Source organism: Plectropomus leopardus, chromosome 10 (assembly GCF_008729295.1).
Source record: "Plectropomus leopardus isolate mb chromosome 10, YSFRI_Pleo_2.0, whole genome shotgun sequence".
In the NCBI taxonomy this organism is placed as follows: Eukaryota; Metazoa; Chordata; class Actinopteri; order Perciformes; family Serranidae; genus Plectropomus; species Plectropomus leopardus.
This window is the reverse complement of record NC_056472.1, coordinates 34,060,544-34,084,433: the sequence shown is the minus strand read 5'-3', so window position 1 is coordinate 34,084,433 and position 23,890 is coordinate 34,060,544. Positions and strand designations below refer to the sequence as shown.

Genomic DNA, 23,890 nt, shown 5'->3' with positions numbered 1-23,890 from the left:
ATTTATCATTTTATTTTATCATTCCTGTTTATTTTATAGTATTTTATTTCTTTTTATTCATTTTATTTTTTTACCATTTAATTTAATTTAATTTCATTATTTTTCTGTTTTTTTTTTTTCTTCCTGCTACATAGCAGACATGACTACAGCAAAGAAATGTAAAGTTGATGGCCGCCTTCAGGAGTTGAAGTTGTACCTGTCCTTCAGGTATTTTCACATGATCTAAAGTTTGGAAATCTCTGGTCTGAGTCTTTCATGTTAGACCCAAACTCCTGACAGTCCTCGCTGTGCAGCTGCTCTGCTCACGTTATAAAAATGATGTGAGACGTCGCGTAAGTTTTCAGGCTGCTCTGGTTTTCCTGCAGCAGGAGGTTTCAAGGTTTTCTCTGGAGATGCGACACCGAGACAAAGATCTAAGCAGAACGAAGGGAGGACTCAGACTAAATGCACCTGGAGACAATCACGCACAGGTGCAACATGTCAGGGGCGGGGCCCGCAATCACAAAGGTGGGAAACTTGACAGGAAGTACTACATTTAAACGTGTAACACCTGAATCATCAGCGGGGGGGGGGGGGGGGGTATGTAATATTTATACATATTTTAAAGAAAGGGAAAAAAGGGAAAATGTCCAGAAAAACGTATTCATTTTGTGCTTTTTTTCTTTTTTCAACTTTTTTGAATTTTATTTTAAGGTAATTTTCTTCTTACTTTTCACTCATTCTTGCTATTTATTTCGGCCATTTCTTGTTAAAGTACTTGTCACCCTCTTCTCATGTTTTTGAAAGCAATCAAGCCAATTCTCACATCTCTATTATGTTTTAGGACGCTTCCAGGATTTTAGGGTATTTCTAGGATTTAGAATTTTTTTCACATTTTAAGCTGTTAATCTGTCACCGTAATCATTAATCAACTTTGTAGTTGAATGTGGTGCACATTCACTCTTACACACACACACACACACACACACACACACACTGTATCAGAGAGTGTAAACAGTGTCATGGCCACGATGTGAGCTGATTGATCCATGAATAAAGTTTTTTAGCTCTCAGGCTCTTTAATGGTTTGATTCCTGCTGTCGCTGCACAGCAGAGAGACGCAGGAAACATCAGAAAATGGAAATGGAGAGAGACGGAGCGAGAGAGGCAGACAGACAGTCAGCTGGAGAGAGAGGGAGATTCAGTGAATGACAGAGAGAGAAAGAGACTCTGAGCGAGTGAACGAGGGAGACAGTAATTACCCTTCAGACTGAGAGCGAGAGAGAGACGCCGTCAGACCGTTTCATTCATCCACTCTGAGTCATGCTTAATGTCCCTGATGTGGTTTTAAACTGAAAAAAATCTGAATTCATCAGCAGAATATGCAGCAGTTTGAGGAATCATGTCAAGATTTGTATTCATAAGAGTCTGCTGGACATTTGTGGAGCAGCTGAGACTCGACAGACAGCAGAGTGAAGGTGGACGCAGCAACAAGCCAGTAGATTTGACTTTATTTATTCTGAGGGCAAACTGCTGTGCAGCATTTACAGCACAACGAGGGAAGAGTGAAACGAGAACAAATATGCAAATAGGTCACAAATTTAAAATAAAGACAATGTGTGCAATGCTAACACAGGCCAAGATAGATTCCTATATTTTGGATTCTTCTCAAACAACACAAGATGTTTAATGTCACAAAATCAAAATTCTCCAAAGCTGAATTTGATGCAAAAAAAAAGAAGCAAAAATAAAGTTTTTTTTCAATAAGTAAATCATGCTGCTAATCATGCTACTTTTTGGACTTTAGATTTTCCAATGTTTTTAGGATTTTAGAACATTTCTAGGATTTATGACATTTCTCGGATCTAGGGACGTTTTTAGGATTTTAGGACATTTTGGGGATTTTTTGGTGTTTTTTGGATGTTGCAATGATTTTACAAAGTTTCTAGGATTTTAGAACTCTCCCAGTATTTTAAGACATTTCTATTATTTTCAGGTTTTTCTAGGATTTTAGGACATTTCTAGAGTATCGGGATGTTTCTAAGCTTTTGGAACGTTTTTGGGATTTTAGGATAGTCCTGAGATTTTTGGATGTTTCTAGGATTTTAGGACTTTTCTAGAATTTAAGGTTGTTTCTCGGATGTTAGGAAGTTTTTTGGACATTTCTCGGATTTTAGGACAGTAGGGTCTCAGCTAGGACCTCGTCAGGGTGTGAGGGATCCCCACTGGCACTTTTTGGCCTGTGAGCCATAAGTTGAGTATCACTCGTGTACACTATGAAACAAACTGAATGAACTACAGTCCTATTTTTTAAATGTTAATTTAAATATTTTTTATTTCAAACATATATATATTTTTAAAAATAGAGAAATACACGATGAAAAAAAGGAAAGAAATGCAGCTTCTGTTGCGTCAGTGAAGACACATAGCATCCATTAAGAGTGTGTGAGTCACAGGAGGAAAGGTTTTATAATCTTCATTGTGATTTAAACTGCTTTCTGCTTCATTGAAGAGCATCTGTCTGATGACGGCTTTTTATTCCGGCAGCTGTTGTGGAGCGTAAAACACATTTTACTTCACCTGAAGGGAAATGAAAGGAGCATGTCAGCAGAGACAAAATAACATGATTTAAATAGGCAGTTTGTAGAAGCTGAGACACCAAATACAAAGAGCCTGACTGTGATGAAGACGTTAATTAACCATCTGAGGGTCCTGGAGGAAGACAGCTACAGGTGCCATTAACCACCGACAAATAAGGCTGGTTGCTCATTATGCTGAGGTCACATGACGAATTCACACTGACATACATTTCTACTAATTATATCTTAGCAACAGCGTCGTGTCCGGCTCTCAGCTAACAAGGATTATGTATATTCTCTTACACAAGTCCTGATATATGGTGGTGGTTATTATATATTCATATATATATATATATATATATATATATATATATATATATATATTATTTTACAGTTCTTGGGGGGACAGCAGCAGTCTCACAAATAATGCTTCAAAAAACAAAAAAACACTTTTAAAACCTGCAACAAGTCATTAAAGAGATAGCGATAGAGATAGACACAGCATCATGTGACCTCACAGCATCATGTGACCTCACAGCATCATGTGACCTCTCAGCATCATGTGACCTCACAGCATCATGTGACCTAAAAAAGACTAAAAAGTGTTTCCACAGCAGTTTGGAAAAATGTGTTTGTTTTTTTTCCTGTCACCTAAAATACCACCTCATGGGAGCGCAAATTTTTTTTTTTTGAAACTCACATTTTTTCATTTGGCTCATTTTATATTTTCAATTTCAATTTGCGCAATTTAAGGGTTATTTTGGCTCTGTTTTTGGTCTCCACCGTCTCCTGAGGGAAATGTGTGTCTCTTTAGATGCTAAATGCCAAAACCTCTCCATGCTCACAGAGGCGGTACCATTGGTGTATACAATACGACTTTTGAAGTGATTTCGGCATAAGATCCAGACATCAAAAACCACCTTCTGTGGCTGTATGGTACACTACTGGGTGGAGTCAGCTGAGAGTGCAGCTGGAAAGAACTGTTTGTGGTGTTATGATACGCTGCTGGACGGCTGGACGACACCTACCACAGCAGCATGATCCGTACACGGTCTTGTGCCAATTCTGAACGCAGCCCGATGGAACCTGTCACGTCTGTACGATACTCCACTGGACAACGTGCGGTTGAAACATTGCTGGTAACAACATAATATAAGGAGCACAAATGTCCCTATAGGGCGGGCTGGAGGGAGGGGCGATGGATGGATCCAACAAACCCAGGACTTTCATGTGGGAGTTTGGCGTTCGATTCCCATCTGACTGTGATGTTTTTCTCTACACCTTACCATGTTTGTGCTTTTGTTGTATCGCAGTGTTGGTTACCACATGCTTTTGTTGACATCCTGACATCGGTGGCAGCATCTGGGAACATCAACAGCAGATGCAGAAGGACAGAAACAATAATATGTTCAAACGTTTCCAGGATTTTAGGACGTTTCCAGGATTTTAGGACGTTTCCAGGATTTTAGGACATTGCCAGAATTCTTGGACATTTTGAGGTTTCTATGACATTTCTAGGATTTTAGGATTTTAGATTTTAGGTCTTCCGAGTATGAGTGTGTGTGAAGACCAGAGAGGTACTCGACAAATGCAAGTCAATCCAATTCCCAAGTCCTTATTTACAGTAAAGAATTAACCATGTGTCCTTCAAAATTCAAGCCTGCTGTCTTGCAACAGTACAGTTATTTGGTAGGTGGAAACAAATTGCATTTTGTTGCCTGGAAATCCTTTCAAATCTAACCTATATTTGAATTTAAACCTGACTAATAAGACAACAGTGATGAGAGCTAACAATAGCATCGCTCTTTGCAGATTTTCAGTAAATTCTGTCGGTACGATCGGACGGAAACTCATCCGGAGCGGCAGAGAGAGACTCTGAAGGGTTCAGAGAGTGCAGCCGACTTAAGGAGCGAGAAAAAGCAGCGAGAACAGGACTTAGAGGTTCAGCAAAAGAGAGAAAGGGATGCAATGAATGCAAGAGAGACCAAAAGGCGCTTAAGAGAGAGAGAGAGAGAGCGAGCGAGCCAATATGGTAGGAGGGAGAGAGAGAGCGGAGAGCGAGAGAGCTGCAGAGAGGAGCAGAGAGGAGAGTGAACGCAGGAAATCATTCAGCTCCTGATCAGCTCTGAGGACGACTCAACAACTTAGAGACTCAATCTGGAAACCTGCACGAAAACCTCGTCTGTGTCGCGTCTGGTGTTGACATTTGGAACATTTCTTCTTTTGTTTTCTTTCAGGAAAGAGACGTGGAAATATCCCAGAACTCAAGATTTATGGAGCTGAACGAATACTGAATCAGAGTGACTGACGTTTTCCACCGAGGGCTCGTTCACACAGTAGAAGGAGGAAACATTAAAAGGAATATTTAAGATCTCTTGAGGGGCTGTCATTGTTTTGGGGAATATTTCTGCCATGAGTCAGGACTTTCTTATCGCCAAACTGAGTGTGTGTGAGCAGAGGAGGAAGAGGAGAAAGTTAGCGAGTTGGGAAACACACGCACACGTCAGATATCATCATGTTCATCATCAATCTCTGTCAGCTGCCGACGCACTCTCACAGGTGCAGGGATGAGCTGAGACGAGACGGCAAGGACACTCGAGGATTTACACACTCATTCATGAACACACACACACACACAGTGATGTCATCTGTGCAAGTATGTAGTGGAGAGGAAACACCTTGACACAGTCTTCAAATCTGCAGCAAACTGATACAAGTTTTAAAAATGCAAAGATTTTCTTCTCTTACGTTTTCGTCTGTTTGCATCCTGAAACTGAGAGCCTGAAGTTCAGACTCCATCTGTGTGAGGAGAGACTTGGTTCAGATCGGGAAGACTTGAGATGGGCCTGATGTTTTTATCATGAGCGCAGCTTCAAGGATGAGAAACCTGCAACTGTGTCCCCCGGTGCTCCGGCTTCAAATGGATTCTATAATCAGAAGATGAGAAGAGTTTCTCAAAAAAAACTGAAAACATGTGAGGCAAAATCTCTCCAACATCTGTAACATTTTGCTCATCGGGAACGTGTGTGTCAGTTTTACGGGACTGTGGGCCGAGGCTGCACGGTCACCATATTAACCAGGAGATTTCATTTTCATCCATTCAGCATTGTTCTTTGAAAATGAACAGCTGCTCTTTTTGTTGTGCTGAATTCAGCAGTCTGCTATTTTGGTTTCCCCGTGCGGAGACGATCTGTTGATGCTCAGACAGAGAGTTTCCTCTGAGATGACGGCGTGAATAGCAGATATTGAAGCACGATTAAGTGATAAATGGTGTTATGTTTGTGGCTTTCACCTGGGGAGAGGAAACGGAGCGCGAGTGCATGATGACAAGACTTTCCTCTTTCTTCCTCTACTCTGACCCATTTTCCAGGCGGCAGCCCTGAGGCACTTCTGTCTCCGGCTGTGACGCCGTCACCGAGTCGACACCATGAACCTGCGTGGTGGCAACGTGTCAGAGTTGATGTCGAACACAGTGAGAGCAGCCACCGCTCTGGAGTCCAACACCTGGTCCCCACGTGGACTCGAGGAAGGCACCCTGCGATTCAATAACTTGACAGGGTGTCACGGGAATGACGCGCAGTTAGGGAACTGGTCGTACCGAAACGTCGGAGGAGTTTACGGCGACGAGGCTGGTAGGATTCACGGCTCTCAGTGTCCCCAAAAGGAGATGGCAGTGGAGAAGAACTGGGCGGCGCTGCTGATCTTAATCGTCATTGCCGTCACGGTCATGGGCAACATCCTCGTGATCCTGGCAGTCTCTCTGGAGAAGAAGCTGCAGAACGCCACAAACTATTTCTTGATGTCCCTGGCGGTGGCTGACATGCTCCTGGGCATCCTGGTCATGCCGGTCTCCATGGTGACCATTCTGTACGGTAAGCTCCGAGCGACGCTGATATTGGGCTTTATTGAGTTGACATTTGGTGTGTTGCTGACTCGAGTCGGCACAGTTTCTCCCCCCTGAAGTGTCTGACTTGTTCTCTGAGTGACCACCTGCTGGCATGTTTGGACTCCGTCCTCTCAAAGTGGGACAGATCTGATGGTAGTGACAACACCATAAAAAGAAATTGAATCTCCTTTGTTTTGGCGTCTCTCGTGTGTTGAGATCAGCTGTGTGAACTGTGTTGATGTGACCTCAGTGGTGTCAGGACTTGTGACTCTGTGATGGAGGTTTTCAGTGTTGGTGACAGTGATGTGTTTATTCAGAGAGCTGCTTCAGTGCACAAAGACGGAGGTCACACCGGGATGAATGAAGGGGCCACGGGACGATGTGGCTGCAATACTTGAGAAAGTTTCTTGAGAAAAAAAAAAATCAGTGTCATGTAAAATAAAAGACACAGGGTGGCAGGAAAAGATCTCCAGATGTACCTGTTGAGCTGGGGATACAAACAACAGCTTTTGACAGGAATTTTTACAGGATTCACCATTGTGACGACTCTGTCCTAGTCTGCTGTAGTCAGCACGAGTTGTGGCCGGTTGGCGTGGCGATTTGGCACAGAAATCTGTAAGACAGTCATTAGTTGGAGCGTATCAAACATGTTTGATTTTTCAAAGCAGACTCTGGACGCTGATGTATGGTGTACTCTCGTCACAAACCCAACTGGGAAACGTGTACCGTCAACAGTCAATGTACGTTCTCTTGTTATGCCTTCATGCACGTCTGCAGTCTGTGGAGTCTCTTTTGCTGCTGCCTGTCTTGCATCCATGTTTGTTTCTTCTTCTTCATGACAGTTTTATGTTTACTCTTGCTCTCGAAAGTGTTGTTATGAGACTTTGGTGAGGTTCAGTTGACTTCAGTTGGAGTGACAAGCCATGTCTGTGTTCAGTCCTCTGGCGTAGTCTTTACATATATGATCGACTGTTTTTAAGTCGTCATAAAAAAATCACCGGCAGCCTGTCAGTTAGTGTATACTCACAGTTTTTTTTCAGAATTTTTTAGGATTGTGAAAGTCATAAGTCATAAAGGCTGTTTATTTACATTTTTTACTGAAGTTTTGAGCACTGGTCTCATTTCAGCGCAACCTCACTCACCACACCTCTGCAAGTGCAACAAAAGGTGTGCGAGCAAAACACCAACACGGTTCATGCATTAACGAAGCGTCATCTGCTCAAAAGATGTGCGAGCAACGGAAATAAACACTCAGCTGAATGCAGTTTTTTCAGGTAACTCAGACAGAGGCTGCACGAAAGGAACAAACACCAAGAATGCTTTCTTAACAGCAATGATGCCAAAAACATAAAGGGAGGGTTCGTCATTTTGTACTTTATTTCATGAAAAAGTAAATAAAAAGCTGATGTATTGCAGAGCTTTTCATTTATTCACATGGTCATGCAAAGGCTATACATCCAAATGATTTCAATAACTTTAAAGAAACCTCATTAAAGTGTGCACTGTGCAGCTTTATTATCTAAAGTAATCCAAGCATTAGAATGGGTCTCGGTATCACCAGATAATCAATATAAACTCAGATTGAAGGCAAAAAAAAGGAACATCCTTTTTTAAAATCAATTCTCTCCTTGTGCTGAATGAGGGACCGAGGTTGACTCACGTTTTCACCCGTGGTCCCTAACTGCCCTTTTAAGCTTTTTGTTTTTTGGTTAATTCTTTTTCTCTTTGCTGACTCTATTTCAGTATCAGCCATAACCACAAAACGTAAAAAAATAAAGAAAAATCTTCCTCTACTTTTAACTGGTTATCACAGTCAAACTTTGTCTGTGGAAATTTAAATAGGTTCATCGTAAATCGTTCTGATTTGGCAGGAAGACCTGGGAGCAGGATGACCAATCTGCTCAGTGATGCTCTTATTTGTGGGTCATTCAGAGGCATCAGAATTAAACTGAAGCTGTTTCATAACCAGTTAGAAACTCTTGTCGCTGCTTTAATAATGCAGTACCTCCTCTCAGCAACCAGATGTTGGTTTCGTTGCCTTGAGGCAAAAGTCCATATGGGGGTAAACACTTTCTGTACTCTGCCTTTGCATAAAGAAAATGCAGAGCAGGATATAAATAACCTTTATTTAATCAGGCTGTCTCACTGTGAGAGAAAAACACAGAACATACAGAAGCAGCACCAGAGACAACAGATGTGACTCTGAGATCAAAGTTTAAATGGTCTGGTGGGATTTTTTTTTAAAATAATCTATAACTGATTTGTTTAATGAGGAAAAAAGTAGTGGAGGGCAGTCTGACCAAGTTCAGTATTTATCTGAGGGGCAACTGCAGCTTTTAAATTAGAGAAGAAAAAGAACTGTATGATGCATGTCACACTTTTCATTCTTTATTTTCTGATAATTTCTGCTGTGTTCATGCATATGTCAAACATTTTGGCAAGTTGTGTATTTGAGTGTAATCAGTGAATTTCCATCTCAGCTCCTACAGTAAGTCTAAAACACACTGTGGAAACTTAAATGTTGCATTCAGACTGTTAAGGTCAAAAAATGCTCCATTGAAACCCATTCAAACTGACATTTTTGATCCCACAGCCATCAAAGCATAAATTTGGCATTTGGTATATTGAGAAAATACATGCTGTTTCTACCAGGTGCACTGTCACAACCAGTGTTGCAGCAAATCATTGACATATCCCAGACTGTCATCAGCAAAAAAAAAAGAATTTAAAAAGAATTCTATTGAGTATGTAGTATATTAAAAACATTTCATTTTTTGTGTTTTTTTTAAAATCCAACAACAGAGTAGCATCATGAAAAAAATGGCATTTAAAGTATTCAAATTCTGAAAAACAAAACAAAACAATGACTATTTGATATTCATGATTAGGACTGATGTTGGTTAAAATAATAAACATATTATATAGCACAAATATTATTTGCAGAAAATTTTGTTGCAATCCAAGTTGGCGGGATATTTCACTCTGAGCCACAAATATGAACACCTGAAGAAAAGTCAGGGAGATTCAAGGAAACATCATCCAACAGTTGAGATATTTCAGTCTTGATCAAAAGTTGTGGGCAGACTCACACTGCCATCCCTAAAACCACGGTGGATAAATCTTTAAAGTTTGAATTTACAGTTGGGAACAATAACTTCAGATCCCGCAGCTCTTCTCTGCATCTGAAAACTCTCCTGGTGCTTCAGGTGATTAATGCTTCCCTCGACCAGCTTCAGGAGGCTGAATGTTTCCTCATTTTCTGTTTATCTGTCACACACACACACACACACACACACACACTCTCACACAAAACCTCTAAAACACACACACACACCCCCTTCTCTGTCCTTCACTGCCGCCCGTCCTCATCTGCTCCTCTTCCTCCCTCAGCTTCCTCTCCGTGTCTCTGGAAATGTCACGAGCCGCTGCTCACATAAGGAGCTTTAAGCCCTAAGTAGCAAATTCATTTGCATGAGAACGAGCGGCGGGAAATTAGTCAGAAGGAAGAGCGCTTCCAAAAAGAACGACCTCCAGTGCTTATTACTCGCCTTTAATGAGAAGACAAAAGAAGTCATTAGCCACGCCGACGCCAAACACAAACACACACACAGCATTTATTCTCTTGTGTTGCTGCACGGTCGCCGAGCCTCACATTCATTCAGCGACTCAGAGAGCAAACAGCATTGTGTCGGGGGTGAGAGGGCGCAGCGGTAATATCACACAGAGAGGCGGCAACCACCAGAGAGGTTATTATCGATGTCAAAAAGAAGATTATAGGGGGATCCAGAGACGAGGCCGTGAGTGGATATTAATGAGGTTATAGATTAGTTTGTGGTTGATGTCATAGCTGTGAAAATTATATGATTAATGAGGTCATTAATGAGGTCAGAGGCGCTCATGCATGAAATAGCAGGTGACGTCACAGGTGATCGTTTCAGTGATGCCGTCATTATTTTAGACCAGTTGAGATCATATCTGATTAAATATTATAAATAAGGTAAATAAGGTAAATGCAACTGTAAATGTCGTCATCACAGCTCCAAAGGATTGGCGCCCTCTAGCAGCAGGAGTGTGAAATGACTTTCTAAGCGAGCAGAGTCAGAGAATGTGCGCGCTCTTTGTTCGGGTGTCAGAGAATGTGCACGCTCTTATTTTGGGTGTCAGAGAATGTGCACACTCTTATTTTGGAAGTCAGAGAATGTGCACGCTCTTATTTTGGGTGAAAGAATGTGCACGCTATCTCTTTGAGTGTCGGAGAATGTGCACGTTCTTATATTGGGTGTCGGAGAATGTGTGCGCTCTTTCTTTGGGTTAAAGAAAATTCACACGCCCTCTTTTTGAGTGTCGGAGGATGTGCACGCTCTGTCTTTGGGTGTAAGAGAAATTGGGAAATGGTGATGCAGACACATGTTCCTCTGCAGAGCAGTGGCTGAAAATGCCAGTTTTACAGTTCTGCTGTAGTGGAACATATATGCAGAGTTTGTAAAGTTTTGTGACTTTTCCTCTGTTTTGGGTGAGCAGGACATCATGCTTAGACCAGTAGTGGCCCAATCAGCTGATCTGCTGTTGTGTTCATTAGAAATGGCATTACTTAACATGATGCTTCAAAGGAAAAGATGTCTCGTGTCTTAAAACCGTCTGTGCTCGTTTCCTCTCTCCTCTCATGGTTTCCTTGCAAGGGAAGCAAGGATGCAATTTAAGGGACTTGGGATCCAGCCTCTGCTGTTGACTGTCGCCGGTGTGGAGGCATAAAAACACTAAATACCTCAATAATTATTCTTATAGATGCCTCACAAAATCTGTCAACCAAAAAGAGAGTCACTGCTGCGGATCAGAGCACCAACACAAAGTTCTCCGTCCTCCCTCCAGCGAGCTCCGTGAGACGAGTGGTCAATTGCCGCCCTAACCAGAACCTGAAGCTGGGTAGAGTCGCCCTGGTTCCTACTCCTGCCTGCGCACACGGACTGAGCCTGACCGGCTTCTGTGAGGCGAGCCGGGCTCGAGGCGACTTTGAACGCTGAACTCCAGAAACCGGCGGCCTCCCACAGAGACCTACGGTTCTTAAAAGCGTACCCCCACCAGAGACCGAGGTCTCTGCCCAGGACTACCTCAAAACAAAAAAGGCAAAAAATAAAGTAGTGGGCTGACAGAGAAACTGAGCAGTTCAGCTGGCCCACTCAACGACCAGCTCACCACGGTCGACTCCTAACACTCAGAGACACGAGGCACTCGGAGGACTCGGGAGACTCGGAGGACTCGGACTCATCAGAGCAGGTCGCTGAGGCTCGGGCTCAAGGGGGAGAAACAGAAACCTCAGGTTTGTTTAAAAAACAGGAAAATGAAAAATCAGGTGTTGAGAGGAGCATGTGCTGCTGCCGCCGCTGAAGGAGGAGCCGCTTTTAACTCAGGTAATCAGACCAGGTGTCAGGAATCAGCAATCAGAGCTGCAGCTGACTGAGAGCACAGACGGAGAAGATGGGTGCATGCTTTTTTTTCTTTTTTACGCCCCCAGCTAGCAATTTGTGGTTCTAAAGATGTTTTGAGAATGGTACAATGCAATGTTTGAGTTACCAGGATGTTTTTCTTAAAGTTCAGATAAAATTATTTATAAACATCAAAAAATGTTCTTCCTTTGTTCTCGTGTAACTTTGTGGGAGCGTTTTATAGAAGAACATTCTATGATCTGTCACGAATGAATCATGAACATTTCGACCAAATTTGGTCCCAATCATCGTAAAAGATAACGAGATATTTCAATGAATGTCTGCATGTTTTATGGCCATCAGATGGTTGCTGAGATTTCTGGACCAAAATGGTGAAGAAACATTTCCACCTCCAAACAGAACATCTTGTTCCTGGACATTTAAAAAAAAAAAAGTGATTACAGGTAAGAACTGTTTCCAAAGGGCTCGATGTCAATGTTCCTGTTGGCAGACCGAAACCACAGCATCTTCCAGCTGGAGAGGCTCTTCATCTCTGTTTCAGTCTGCAGCTTTTCTCTTAATAACCCCCCTGGGCTGGACTCATGCTGTTCCTGTGAAAGTAAATATGGAGAACAGAATTTTAACTGCAGTTCTCTAAGTATTCAGAGAAAAAACCCTATTGTTCAATCAAACAAACAGATTTTTTGTTGAGCTCTGAAGGAATCCCCTCATGTCTACAGCAACTGCTCAACTAGCAATTTTTGGTTCTAAAAACATTCTGAGAAAGGTACAATGCAACCCATGCTATGTTATAGTGTTCTGCTGCAAGTTTTCTTTCGGTTTCCAGAATGTTCTTCCTCAAGTTTGGGTAACATTCTCAATAAACATAAAAAAATGTTGAATGTTGCTTTTAAAACGTTCTTCCTTTGTTCTCATGTAACATTGTGGGAACGCTTTATAAAAGAACATTCTATGATCTGTCTCCTCTCAACATCACCAAAACATCCTCAGAGTGTTGCTGTTCAGACGTTACATCTTAGCCAGCATTTAAACATCCTTAAAACATTCTTTGAACATTAGATTAAAGTGTTTTCTTTAAAATGGCAACTTGTAGGTAACGTTAGCCAACGTTGTGGGAACGTTCCCTGCTTGTTGGCTGTCGGATTCCTGGAGAGCTGATGTGCATCGATGCTCAGAAACAGGAAACACCGCTGATGTGTGCTGCCCTTTAGAGGACGGAAATGTCCCATTCATTTTCTCTGGGGACATTTGCTCTTTAATAAATAAAAAGTCAAAGTTATAAGCCGTCTATAGTGAGAAGCCAAGGTCTATTTTTGCTGAGTTTCTATCACTCAACAAATCGCTCTGAAATGTTTCCAACGACATCTTTCTCTTGTAGCAGTTATTGTGTCGACTCCCACCATCTGCTGAAGTTGGTACAGTTTTTAAAGGATATATTTCTGTAGTTATCATTCTCGGCGTGGGCGGCCCTTTAATCTTGTTTTTGCAGAGGCTAATTAAAAACTATCCAACACTGAACAGATTTCTCTTGTCAAACATCGACCTCAGAGACCTTCTGTACTCCCAAACTGTGTCATCTCTGAATAAATCTCACTGTGGGACACATTATGAGGGCTGTTGTTGTTGTCGTCGGGATTATTCTCCGTCATTGAGGCAGTACAGTCATATCCGATATGAGGGGACATATTGAGCATGTCAAACACTAATCAGCTTACCAGCCACATGCTGATACATTTTGGCTGCTGTGTTTGTCTTGTCTGCCCACTTTTGGCAGGTTTCCCAGCCATGATTTAGAGATCCAGTTCTAAATCGAGCATTTCGAGCATCCTGGGAAATTTGGGATTACTCTCTTAACCATTGTGGACACTGTCGTGGACAATGTGTGGACACTGTCGTGGACAAAGAGTTTGACTCCTGTCTATTAGGCATTAAAATACAGAAGGCAAACATCTCCCCTGCTGTGGAGTTCTGGTTTGTTTCTCCCCGTTGTCGCCTTGTTTTCGCGGTGCGTTCCCCGGAGACGAGCTGTCAACATAAACTCCACAGACTGATGCGCCGTCTCACCTCAAACAATCCCCCCGACGCTCCGCTCAATAACTCTGCGTTTCACTTGGCTACGATCTGCACCCATGATAGTTGGAGACATACCGTTGGGAGCTTCCAAAGCTGTGTGATTGTGATCGGCTCCTTTCCTTTTTGCATATTTTGGGGCCACGTTTAGTTTCCCCCAAAGACACTGAGTGCACTTGGAAATCGTTTTTTTCCTCTCAGTGAGTCAGGCTGTGACTCAGGTCAGCAGATTTCTGCAGTTCATCCCGTTTGTTAACATTTGTCGGCGGCTGAGCTGCTTTTGGAGGCAGAAATAATCTCAGTTACTCAGCTGAGGTTAATTTGCTGCAGTGTGAAAGAATCCTTCAGAGAAACTCGAGCTAATTGGCAAACTTGACTTGTAAACAGGAAACTCACAAATAAAAACCGTGCCGGAGTTGTTCTGAATTTCTTGTGTTGGAAGGTCAGCTCAAATATAATCCCTCCAAAACCTCACTGTGTTGATTTTTGGTCACTTTTGTTGCATTCTGCTCTAAACCGACTGATCAGTGACAACACTGACTCTGATAGTGAAGCTAGACTACGTTCACATTACAGCACTTAATGCGCCTCTGATTTCCCCCGAGATCCAAACTTTCTGCCTCAACTGATGTCACATATGGGTTATTTTAAACATTAATTGAACATGGTGAAGAGATCTTTGCCCTGACACACCTCACAAGCAACCAATGACGTCACACACACACACACACACGCACACGTTGGAACATAAAAAAATGTCACATTTGAAAAAAATCATTAGCATATGATCATATCATTCTTTGTGTTCAGTCTAAAATCCAACGTTTTTGCGGGTTCATGAACACAGCGCAGCAGCAGGGTTCCCATTGCTTTGTTTTTTCCTCTGCAGCAGTTTGTCACTCACAGAAGGATCAGAGGAGCAGCTGTTTGTAAGTGAAAGTGAAGTTTTAGATTCAGCAGAATCAACACTTTCAATTTTAATATGCTTGATATTCTGCTGCACTTATATATAACCAATCAGCATATGTATTCCAGCAGCGCTCCTGAACAACAACAACAAAAAACAGCAAACAAAAAAACATCAGATTTTGGACACTTTTGCTTTTAATGTGAATTTAGCCTTAGTAGCACTATAGCAACAAAACAAAAAACAAACCCTAACCCTAACCCTAACAACCTCAGTTAGAGCGACAAGGACGAAGCAGCTGCAGATAAAAACCACGTCATGTACAGTGAAGTGAGTTTCCAGGAGCTGTCCATTCAGCACCACAGACCGCCGCTGATTCTAACTGTATCATTTCAATTTTAAATAATTATATATTAAACATTTTTTTCTTTACAGAATAACAATCATTGAAGAATTTTTCCCATTCTTTTACTTTTTTTTAAAATTTTTTTTTTTTTTTTCCTTTTTTGTTGTTTGTTTCTGACATTTTAATTTGTTGCTAATTTTTAGGTAATTGTCTTGTTTGTCCATCCATCCATTTTCTTCCGCTTATCCGGGGTCGGGTCGCGGGGGCAGCAGCCTAAGCAGGGAAACCCAGACTTCCCTCTCCCCGGCCACATCGTCCAGCTCTTCCCGGGGGACCCCGAGGCGTTCCCAGGCCAGCTGTGAGACGTAGTCTCTCCAGCGTGTCCTGGGTCTTCCCCGGGGCCTCCTACCGGTGGGACGTGCCCTGAACACCTCACCAGGGAGGCGTCCTGGAGGTATCTTAATTAGATGCCCGAGCCACCTCATCTGGGTCTTCTCAACGCGGAGGAGCAGCGGCTCTCCTCCGAGCTCCTCCCAGATGACCGAGCTTCTCACCCTATCTCTAAGGGAGAGCCCAGCCACCCTACGGAGGAAACTTATTTCGGCCGCTTGTACCCGCGATCTTGTTCTTTCGGTCACTACCCAAAGCTCGTGACCATAGGTGAGGGTAGGAACGAAGATCGACCGGTAAATCGAGAGCTTTGCCTTTCGGCTCAGCTCCCCCTTCACCACGACAGACCGGTGCAGAGTCCGCATTACTGCAGACGCTGCACCAATCCGCCTGTCGATCTCTCGTTCCATCCTTCCCTCACTCGTGAACAAGACCCCGAGGTACTTAAACTCCTCCACTTGGGGCAGGACTTCGTCCCTGATCCGGAGGGGGCACGCCACCCTTTTCCGGCTGAGAACCATGGTCTCGGATTTGGTGGTGCTGATTCTCATCCCAGCCGCTTCACACTTGGCTGTGAACCGATCCAGTGAGAGCTGAAGGTCGCGGCCCGATGAAGCCAACAGGACCACATCATCTGCAAAGAGCAGGGACCCAATCCTGAGGTCACCAAACTGGACCCCCTCAGCACCCTGGCTGCGCCTAGAAATTCTGTCCATAAAAGTTATGAACAGAATCGGTGACAAAGTACAGCCCTGTCAGAGTCCAACCCTCACCAGCAACGAGTTTGACTTACTGCCGGCAATGCGGACCAAGCTCCGGCACTGGTCGTACAGGGAACGGACAGCCCGTATCAGGGAGTCCGAAACCCCATATTCCCGGAGAACCCCCCACAGGACTCCCCGAGGGACACGGTCGAATGCTTTCTCCAAGCCCACAAAGCACATGTGGACTGGTTGGGCAAACTCCCATGCACCCTCAAGGATCCTGCCAAGGGTCCAGAGCTGGTCCACAGTTCCACGACTGGGGCGAAAACGTTCTTGTTTGTTTCTTGCTTATTTCTGGCAATATTTTCTCAATATGATTTTCTACTTTCATTGAATTATTTTTTAAACCAGCATCAGTCCTAATCAGAAATTAACAAATACATATTAATTTTCCAAATTTTATATCTTTATATGCCAGGTTTTTGTCATGATGCCACTATATTCTAGATGACAAAAACACAAAAAATGAATTATTTATTAATATACTGCATGCTTTTTTTGTTGTTGTTTTTTGCTGCTGACTGTCTGGGATATGTCAGTGATCAGCAGCTACATTGATTGTGACAGGTCATCTAGTGGAAATGACAAAAATGGCAAAAAATGACAAATTCAGAGTCAAAAGCCCAGAATGACACCCAGAAATAATACAAGTCCTGTTTTTCTGCTCTGATGGCTGTGGGATCAAAAATGTCAGTTTGAATGGGTTTCAATGGAGCATTTTTTGACCTGAACAGTCTGAATGTAACTATTTAGTTTCCACAGTGTATTTTAGACTTATTGTAGGAGCTGAGCTGCAAATTCACTTCAGCTGTAATCTTGATCTTGATCAGGTTATGTAAAGATTTACATATTCTTAATTATTTCTTATTTTAATAACTAAATCCCATTGACTGTTTTATGCCATCAGAGACTGCAGAAGCTGTGAAATCATCATTTAGATTACGCAGCCTGAATCAGCCTGATTCATCGAGGAGAACAAACAGCTGCAGCTGTTAAACTGTATTTGTTTGAGGTGAATTTGCAAACCTCTTCACACAGTTTGCTTTCAGCATAAACTCTGCCACCCCTCGCCTCCTTCCACTCAGGACGCAGCCTTTGTGACTCAGTTGCTCAGTAATCAGCGGCTCTCGCTGTAAAGCCTCTCAGCCTTTTGGTGCTTCGGTCACTAGAGGCAACAGTGAAAAAACAGAGGAGCGGAGGGAACATGGTATTCCAGCCTGAGCTCAATGGAAGCTCGCTGAGTCCTCCAGGCAGCCAGATCCCAGCTCTGCTCCTGCTCGGTCCCTCCTCTGATCAGCAGAGACACATAAAACCTGATTCTCTCTGAGCTGATGATGTCTGTCAGCCGTTAATGTCTTTAAAACCTGAGCAAACTGGCTAGATTTCTTTAGAAAACATGAAAAGAAGAGCAACTTTAACAAGAAATTACCCTAAAATTAGCAAAAAGAGTCAAATGTTGCTATAAAATTACCTGGAAATCAGCAAGAAAATAGAAATTACTGAAAAAAGTGCTAAAAATAAATCCAGTAAATACATAAATGTGTATTTTCTGTAACATAATTTAAATATATTATTATAATAATCCTAAATAAAGTGTTCTGGTCAATGTTCCCCATTCAAAGAAAAAACAAAAAAGCAACTATTTTTTAAAATAATTCTCTCTCTTTAAAGACTAATTTCCAGGTGGTTTTCTTGTCTCATAATTGCTTGCTTTTTTTTTTTTTTTTTTTTAATGTTTTCCAAATCAAAATTACAGCAATTTGCTGTGGTTTCAGAGGCTTTAATGGTTCTGAGAGGCATCTGAATGCAGCACAAGGAAACTGGAGTCGATCCAGGTTTCAAAGGGTTAATGTCCTATAAGACTTAACGTGGATCCGTCACTCCGCCTGCTGCTGGCTCTCCTCTCTGTGTGACACAGAAGACAAACGCTTGAGTCTCGTAGCTCTCGGGTTTTGTCCTCTTTCTGTGCAGCTGTGCAGGATGAGATTTACGGAGCAGATTAGGATCCGTTTCTTCTCTGTGATTCAGACCAAATCTCTGCAGTTTTAAGGCGAGCGCTGCCTTTAAATCCTGGGAAGATATTCAGGAACAAATCGTCTCACATGAGGCCAAACAGGAAATCTGTTTTTATTTCCTCTCAGATCAGCTGTCAGTCAGATGACGTCAAGCTGTCTTCTCTGGAGTTTATTTTGATGCATTTCTTGCTCTATTCTGTGTTTCTTTGCTGTTCATGTAGTTTTATGATATACTGATTTTAGATTTATTATCAGGGACAGACTGAACAATCTCGATTAACCCTTTGAAACCTGAAACCTCTACAACAGCAAGCATATCTGCAAAAGCACATGGCAACGGATGCTGGGACGTTAAAAAACCATCACATTCAGACGGGAGGCGAACTCTTGGCTAGTATGTGCTTTTATAAAAACGCCTGTCTCTGTATTAGTGAGACACACTGGTGATGCACCTGCATGCACGTCCAAGGTGGGTTTCAGTCACAGATTTGCACAAAAAATTGAGCTATATTTTTGAAATATCAATTAAACACAATGTGGAACTGACTGTGTTTCCACTGAGTGACGTTGTGCGACCTCTCCTCTGCTGATAACATCCCAGTAACCATGGCGATGGATGTTCAAAACATTAGCAGCTTTATTTCTATTGCAGCCACCAAAGTAGCCGTCATTATTTCCAATCCAAGGCCACGTAGGCGTGTTATGGAGCCATGATGGAAAGGCGAGCCCCTTATACGTGGGAGCGGCCACGTATGAGGGAATTCTGGGAGATGTAGTCCACGATTTCACAGAGGAATTGTGGATTCAAAACTTTCTCAGAGTGATGCAGTAACAGCTCTTATAGCTCCTGCTGCATCATGAGGGAGCCAGTTCCTACTGACAAGCACACAGACACAGCATCATGTGACCTCACAGCATCATGTGATCTCATAACATCATGTGACCTATTAAAGACTAAAAAGTGTTTCCATTGCACTTGAAACATCACCTCATGCAAGCGTGAAAACTTTCTTGCAATAACTGAAGTTTTTTCAAAATTGACATGTTTCCATTAGGCGTCCATTATCGTCCTCTCTGTCAGCCGGTCGGTGAGACATAAAGTGATCACATGATGACATGACTTTTAAACAGGTGAATCACTGAACATGACAGAAGCAGAGGAGGTTAAATAGATGAAGCGTTTATGTTCCTCTGGAGTGTATGTCCAGAAGTAGGGCGGCTGGAACAGGTCTTATACAACAGAGAGAACGTCCTCCTCGCTGGTTTCCTCGACACTGGATGAGGCCGTCGCCCTGAGCAACAATAACCTCTAATTCCTCACTTGATAGTAGAAAAGATGAAGAGTGGGTTTGGGAACAAAGCGAGTCCCGAGCGGAAAATAGCCGGCATTGTGCTCATCGTGTTTGTGCTCAACTGCTCGAGATGGAGGAGATTTCTCTGTTTTTGTGTGTCGGAGCTGCAGAGCGGAGCACAAAGCGGGCGCCTTCTCCTCTCTCGCATGAGCAGACGGAACAAAATGAAACAGATGCAAACAAAAGGGCAGAGCCATTATCAGGCTCTGCTGGCCAGATGTGAGACAGCGGGCCAAAAGGTCACCACGTGGAAGGAAAATGTAAAATTAAGAGGGGGGGGGGGGGGGGGGGGGGGGGGGGGGGGGGGGGGCAGGAGTATGAGCACCAAACACAAAAGAGATAAAGACGAGGCTCTGAAGTCGCTTCACAGCAAACAGCTAACAGGTTACATAACACAGCATTCAAAGACGTGGTTCAGTGTGTCTCAGTGATATAATCCATGATCCAGCAGCACGCAGTTTAGGTTGAGAGAAACAGAATCATATGTATTTTTAAAATGTACCTGATACACAAAGACTGAAGTTATAATTAACTCTGCAGACAAGATGTAATATTATACATTATATATTTAATTCATTAATATACCTGTTTCTCAGATTTTAGGACATTTCTAGGTTTTTTGAACGTTTCTTGGATTTTAGGAAGTTTCCAAGATTTTAGGATGTTTTTAAAGACACTGCTTGGATTTAAGAGGTCTCTAGGATTTCAGGACACTTCTTGTATTTTAAGTAGGGCCGGGACTCGATTAAAAAAATTAATCTAATTAATCAGAGGCTTTGTAATTAATTAATCGAAATTAATCGCATTTTAATCGCATATGTCTACGCTACCATCCGCCCGCTTTTTAAAACGAAATTTCCCATCCATGGGGCCAACCAAAGCGGTCTCATCCGCTTCTTCGTTCATTGTTGTTGTCTGTAGCATGGATGGTCTGAAGTCATGAACGGTAGGTGGTGCGCTAGTATAATCGGTCCCCCGGAAACTCATCAAGTGAGAAAGGTTCCGCCGTGCAAAAATTGGTGTGATTAAAATGCGTTAATTTTTTTAACGCATTAATTTTTGTGTAATTAATTAATCGTGATTAACGCGTTAAAGTCCCGGCCCTAATTTTAAGACATAGTATTTTAGGACATTAGGGTCTTAGCTAGGTCCTCCTCCTCCACTGCACTTTTAAAAACACAGTCTAGTGCAGAGCCTTGAGCTGATGTAATGTGTGAAGTCTTTGTGTCCTCTGCTTAGATATAATGTCTCTGTGTGTGTGAACTGTTTGTTGCATTCGTTATTTTGGGGCTGTTCGTCTCTCAGCGTGAAATCTCAAATATATAACAAAGTAAAGATTTCTTAGAAGGAGACAGTGACGGCATGCAGCGTCTCAGAGGCTCAGTAAAAATAATTTAGTTTTGCTTTTGAGAAATCCGTCTGCACCTGAATACAACAATGGTTAACTGACTTCAGCATTAAAAAAATTACTTTTCTTTTAAAAAAAAAAAAACACTAGCACCACAAAGCGTATTTCTAAAAAAGTGTTGAACAGTCCTTTTCCTCTGAAGTGTAAACTGCAGTAAAATAAACTCTGTCTTCCCAGCTGACGGTTGTAGACGTTCACGTGTGGAAACTTTTGTGTCCTGTGAGAGCAGCGTGTAATTAATGTGGAATAATTAGAGCTCATGATGACACGCTGCTGCGGCACGCTGTAATTTCGATCGAGCACGTTTGGTTTGGTCTCAGGAGCCCAAACTCACTTTTCTGTCCACTGAAGACGCCCGTCAGCTCCTCGCTCAGATGCAAAAACACCGTTTCACCATGAGTGAGTTTAAAGGTGCGTGCAGGATCTGGTGGATTCATTGACCTCCAGTCGTTCGGTTCTTCTCTGAGCAACTTTCCTGTTTACAGCCGCATCCTTCACTACGCCATATTTCCACTCTGCCAGGTTTCACTGGTATTTTCTAATCATGTGTATTTGAGTTATACTGGTCTCTGCTGCCCCGTCATGTTGCTCCCTCCCGGATTGTGTTTTGCTTCAGGAACATTCGGCCGTTGACTCCAGTTAAACACTTTCCCCTCAGCTCCTCTAATAAATATGGACCTGATTATTCTAATCACCGCTGCTGCTGTTAGTCTTCTAATTATGATTATATAAAAAAAAGCCCGTAAAGCTGCTGTGAAGCAATGACATCATCTCTCTCTGTGCTTGCACCTCTTCACCTTTCTCTGCTTCTCTCGGTGCAAACACGAACACCAACAAAGGCCGTATTTCTTTGTATTATAAGTAACTATGCAGCTGTGAAGTTTCTCTGCCTGAAAACTGCCGTCAGACTGTTTCCTTTTAATTAAGACTCAATTGGGATTTAAGAATATTTTAAGGATTTTAGGAGTTTTCAGTTAGTTTAGGACATTTCCTAGACTTTAGGACGTTTCTAGGATTTGAGAACATTTCTAGGATTTTGGGACATTTTGAGGATTTTAGATTTCCTGGATATAGCTCATTTTTTAGATTTTAGGATGTTACCAAGGTTTAAGGACATTCGTCAGATTTCAGGATGTTATTGGGATTTTAGGACATTTCTCAGTTTTTGGGACATTTGTAAGAGTTTGGGACATTTTGGGGATTTTAGGAGATTTATGGATGTATCTCATTTTTAGGATTTTAGGATGTTTCTGGGATTTGATGACGTACCTGGGATTTCAGGATGTTTAGGACATTACTCAGTTTTGGGGACATTTCTCAGATTTCAGGAGTTTTCTGGATTTTGGGACGTTTCTGGGATTTGATCAGGGTCTAAGCCAGGACCTCTGTCGGGGCCTGTGGGGGGGGTCCTCCACTGGATCTTTTAATAAACAGTCTGCAGAGCCTTGAACTCCTGTAATGTGTGAGGTCATTGTGTTCGCTGGTTATATAATGTCCTCATGTGTGAACTGTTTGTTGCACTCGGTATGTTCCTCAGCGTGACACATGGAGCTCCGTGTTGGCTGCTGCAGAGTGTTTACAGAGACTCTGAAGAGACGAAGAGACGAGCAGCTACAGAAGCAGCTTCTTTACACAACAGCAACCAGCGACTCATTAATACCCACTGAACAGATATTACACACTTTGTGTCTTTAGTGGAGCTACAGTGTCTGGACATGTCTCCGTCTCTGAGGGGAAGAGCTGCTTTGTCTCATTGTAAGAAAAAAAAAAAAAAAAAAGAAAATCCCAAACAAATAGAATAAACCAGAAACCAACAAACCAAATTAAATCAACAAGATATGATTGTCCTCCAGTTTGTTGTGTTTTGAGAAAATGAGAAGCAAACATCTTCTGCAAAGATGAACCTTTTGTAAAGTTGTGAATCAACAAAACTGCTCAGTTTAGTTTAGAAAAATGATTATGATTTTCAGTCCAACATGCACCCGTTTCATGTAATGTGGTGCAGCTGCAGACGCTCACGCACTGACCGTAATGCAACTGACACATTTCACATGCTTTCACGCCACAGTCTGCACGCCACACTTCCATTTTCTTACACAGTGAAAAACACATTTACAAAAGATAATGCTGTGGAGCATAAAGAGGACTCGAGGCGGGTTTCTATTAACCCTCAAAACTGTGAATATAAAGTATATGGAAACACATCAGTTCTGAAAAAAAACTCCCATTTATCGCAAAAAAGTTTTTACGTTCGCATGAGGTGGTATTTCAGGCGATTCAAAAAAGACATTTTACAAAACTGTATTATAAACACTTTTTTGGCTCTTTGGCTCCTTCATGATGCAGCAGGAGCTACAAGAGCTGTTATTGCATCACATAGCTCTGAGAAAGTTTTGAATCCACAATTCCTCTGTGAAATCGTGGACTACATCTCCCAGAAATCCCTCATACGTGGCCGCTCCCACCTATAAGGGGCTCGCCTTTCCATCACGGCTCCATAACACGCCTACGTGGCCTCGGATTGGAATCAATGACGGCTAGTTTGGTGGCTGCAATAGAAATAAAGCTGCTGATGTTTTGAACATCCATCGCCATGGTTACTGGGATGTTATCACCAGAGGAGGTCACATGACATCACTCAGTGGAAACACAGTCAGCTCCACGTTGTGTTTTATCCGTATTTTGAAAATATTGCTTAAAATTTAGTCCAAATCTGTGATGGAAACTCGCCTCATGAAGCACAGAGGTAG

At 42.4% G+C, this 23,890-nt stretch overlaps 1 protein-coding gene across 1 annotated transcript in view; it reads left to right on the top strand.

The window, feature by feature from the left end:
* Positions 1-5,477: 5,477 nt before the first annotated feature.
* Positions 5,478-23,890, top strand: part of LOC121949271 (5-hydroxytryptamine receptor 2A-like) — a 45,028-nt gene continuing 26,615 nt past the window's right edge. The window contains exon 1 of the mRNA XM_042494916.1: positions 5,478-6,430. Coding sequence (XP_042350850.1) covers positions 5,986-6,430 — 445 coding nt within the window. The 5' untranslated portion in view covers positions 5,478-5,985. The remainder of the gene's footprint in view (positions 6,431-23,890) is intronic.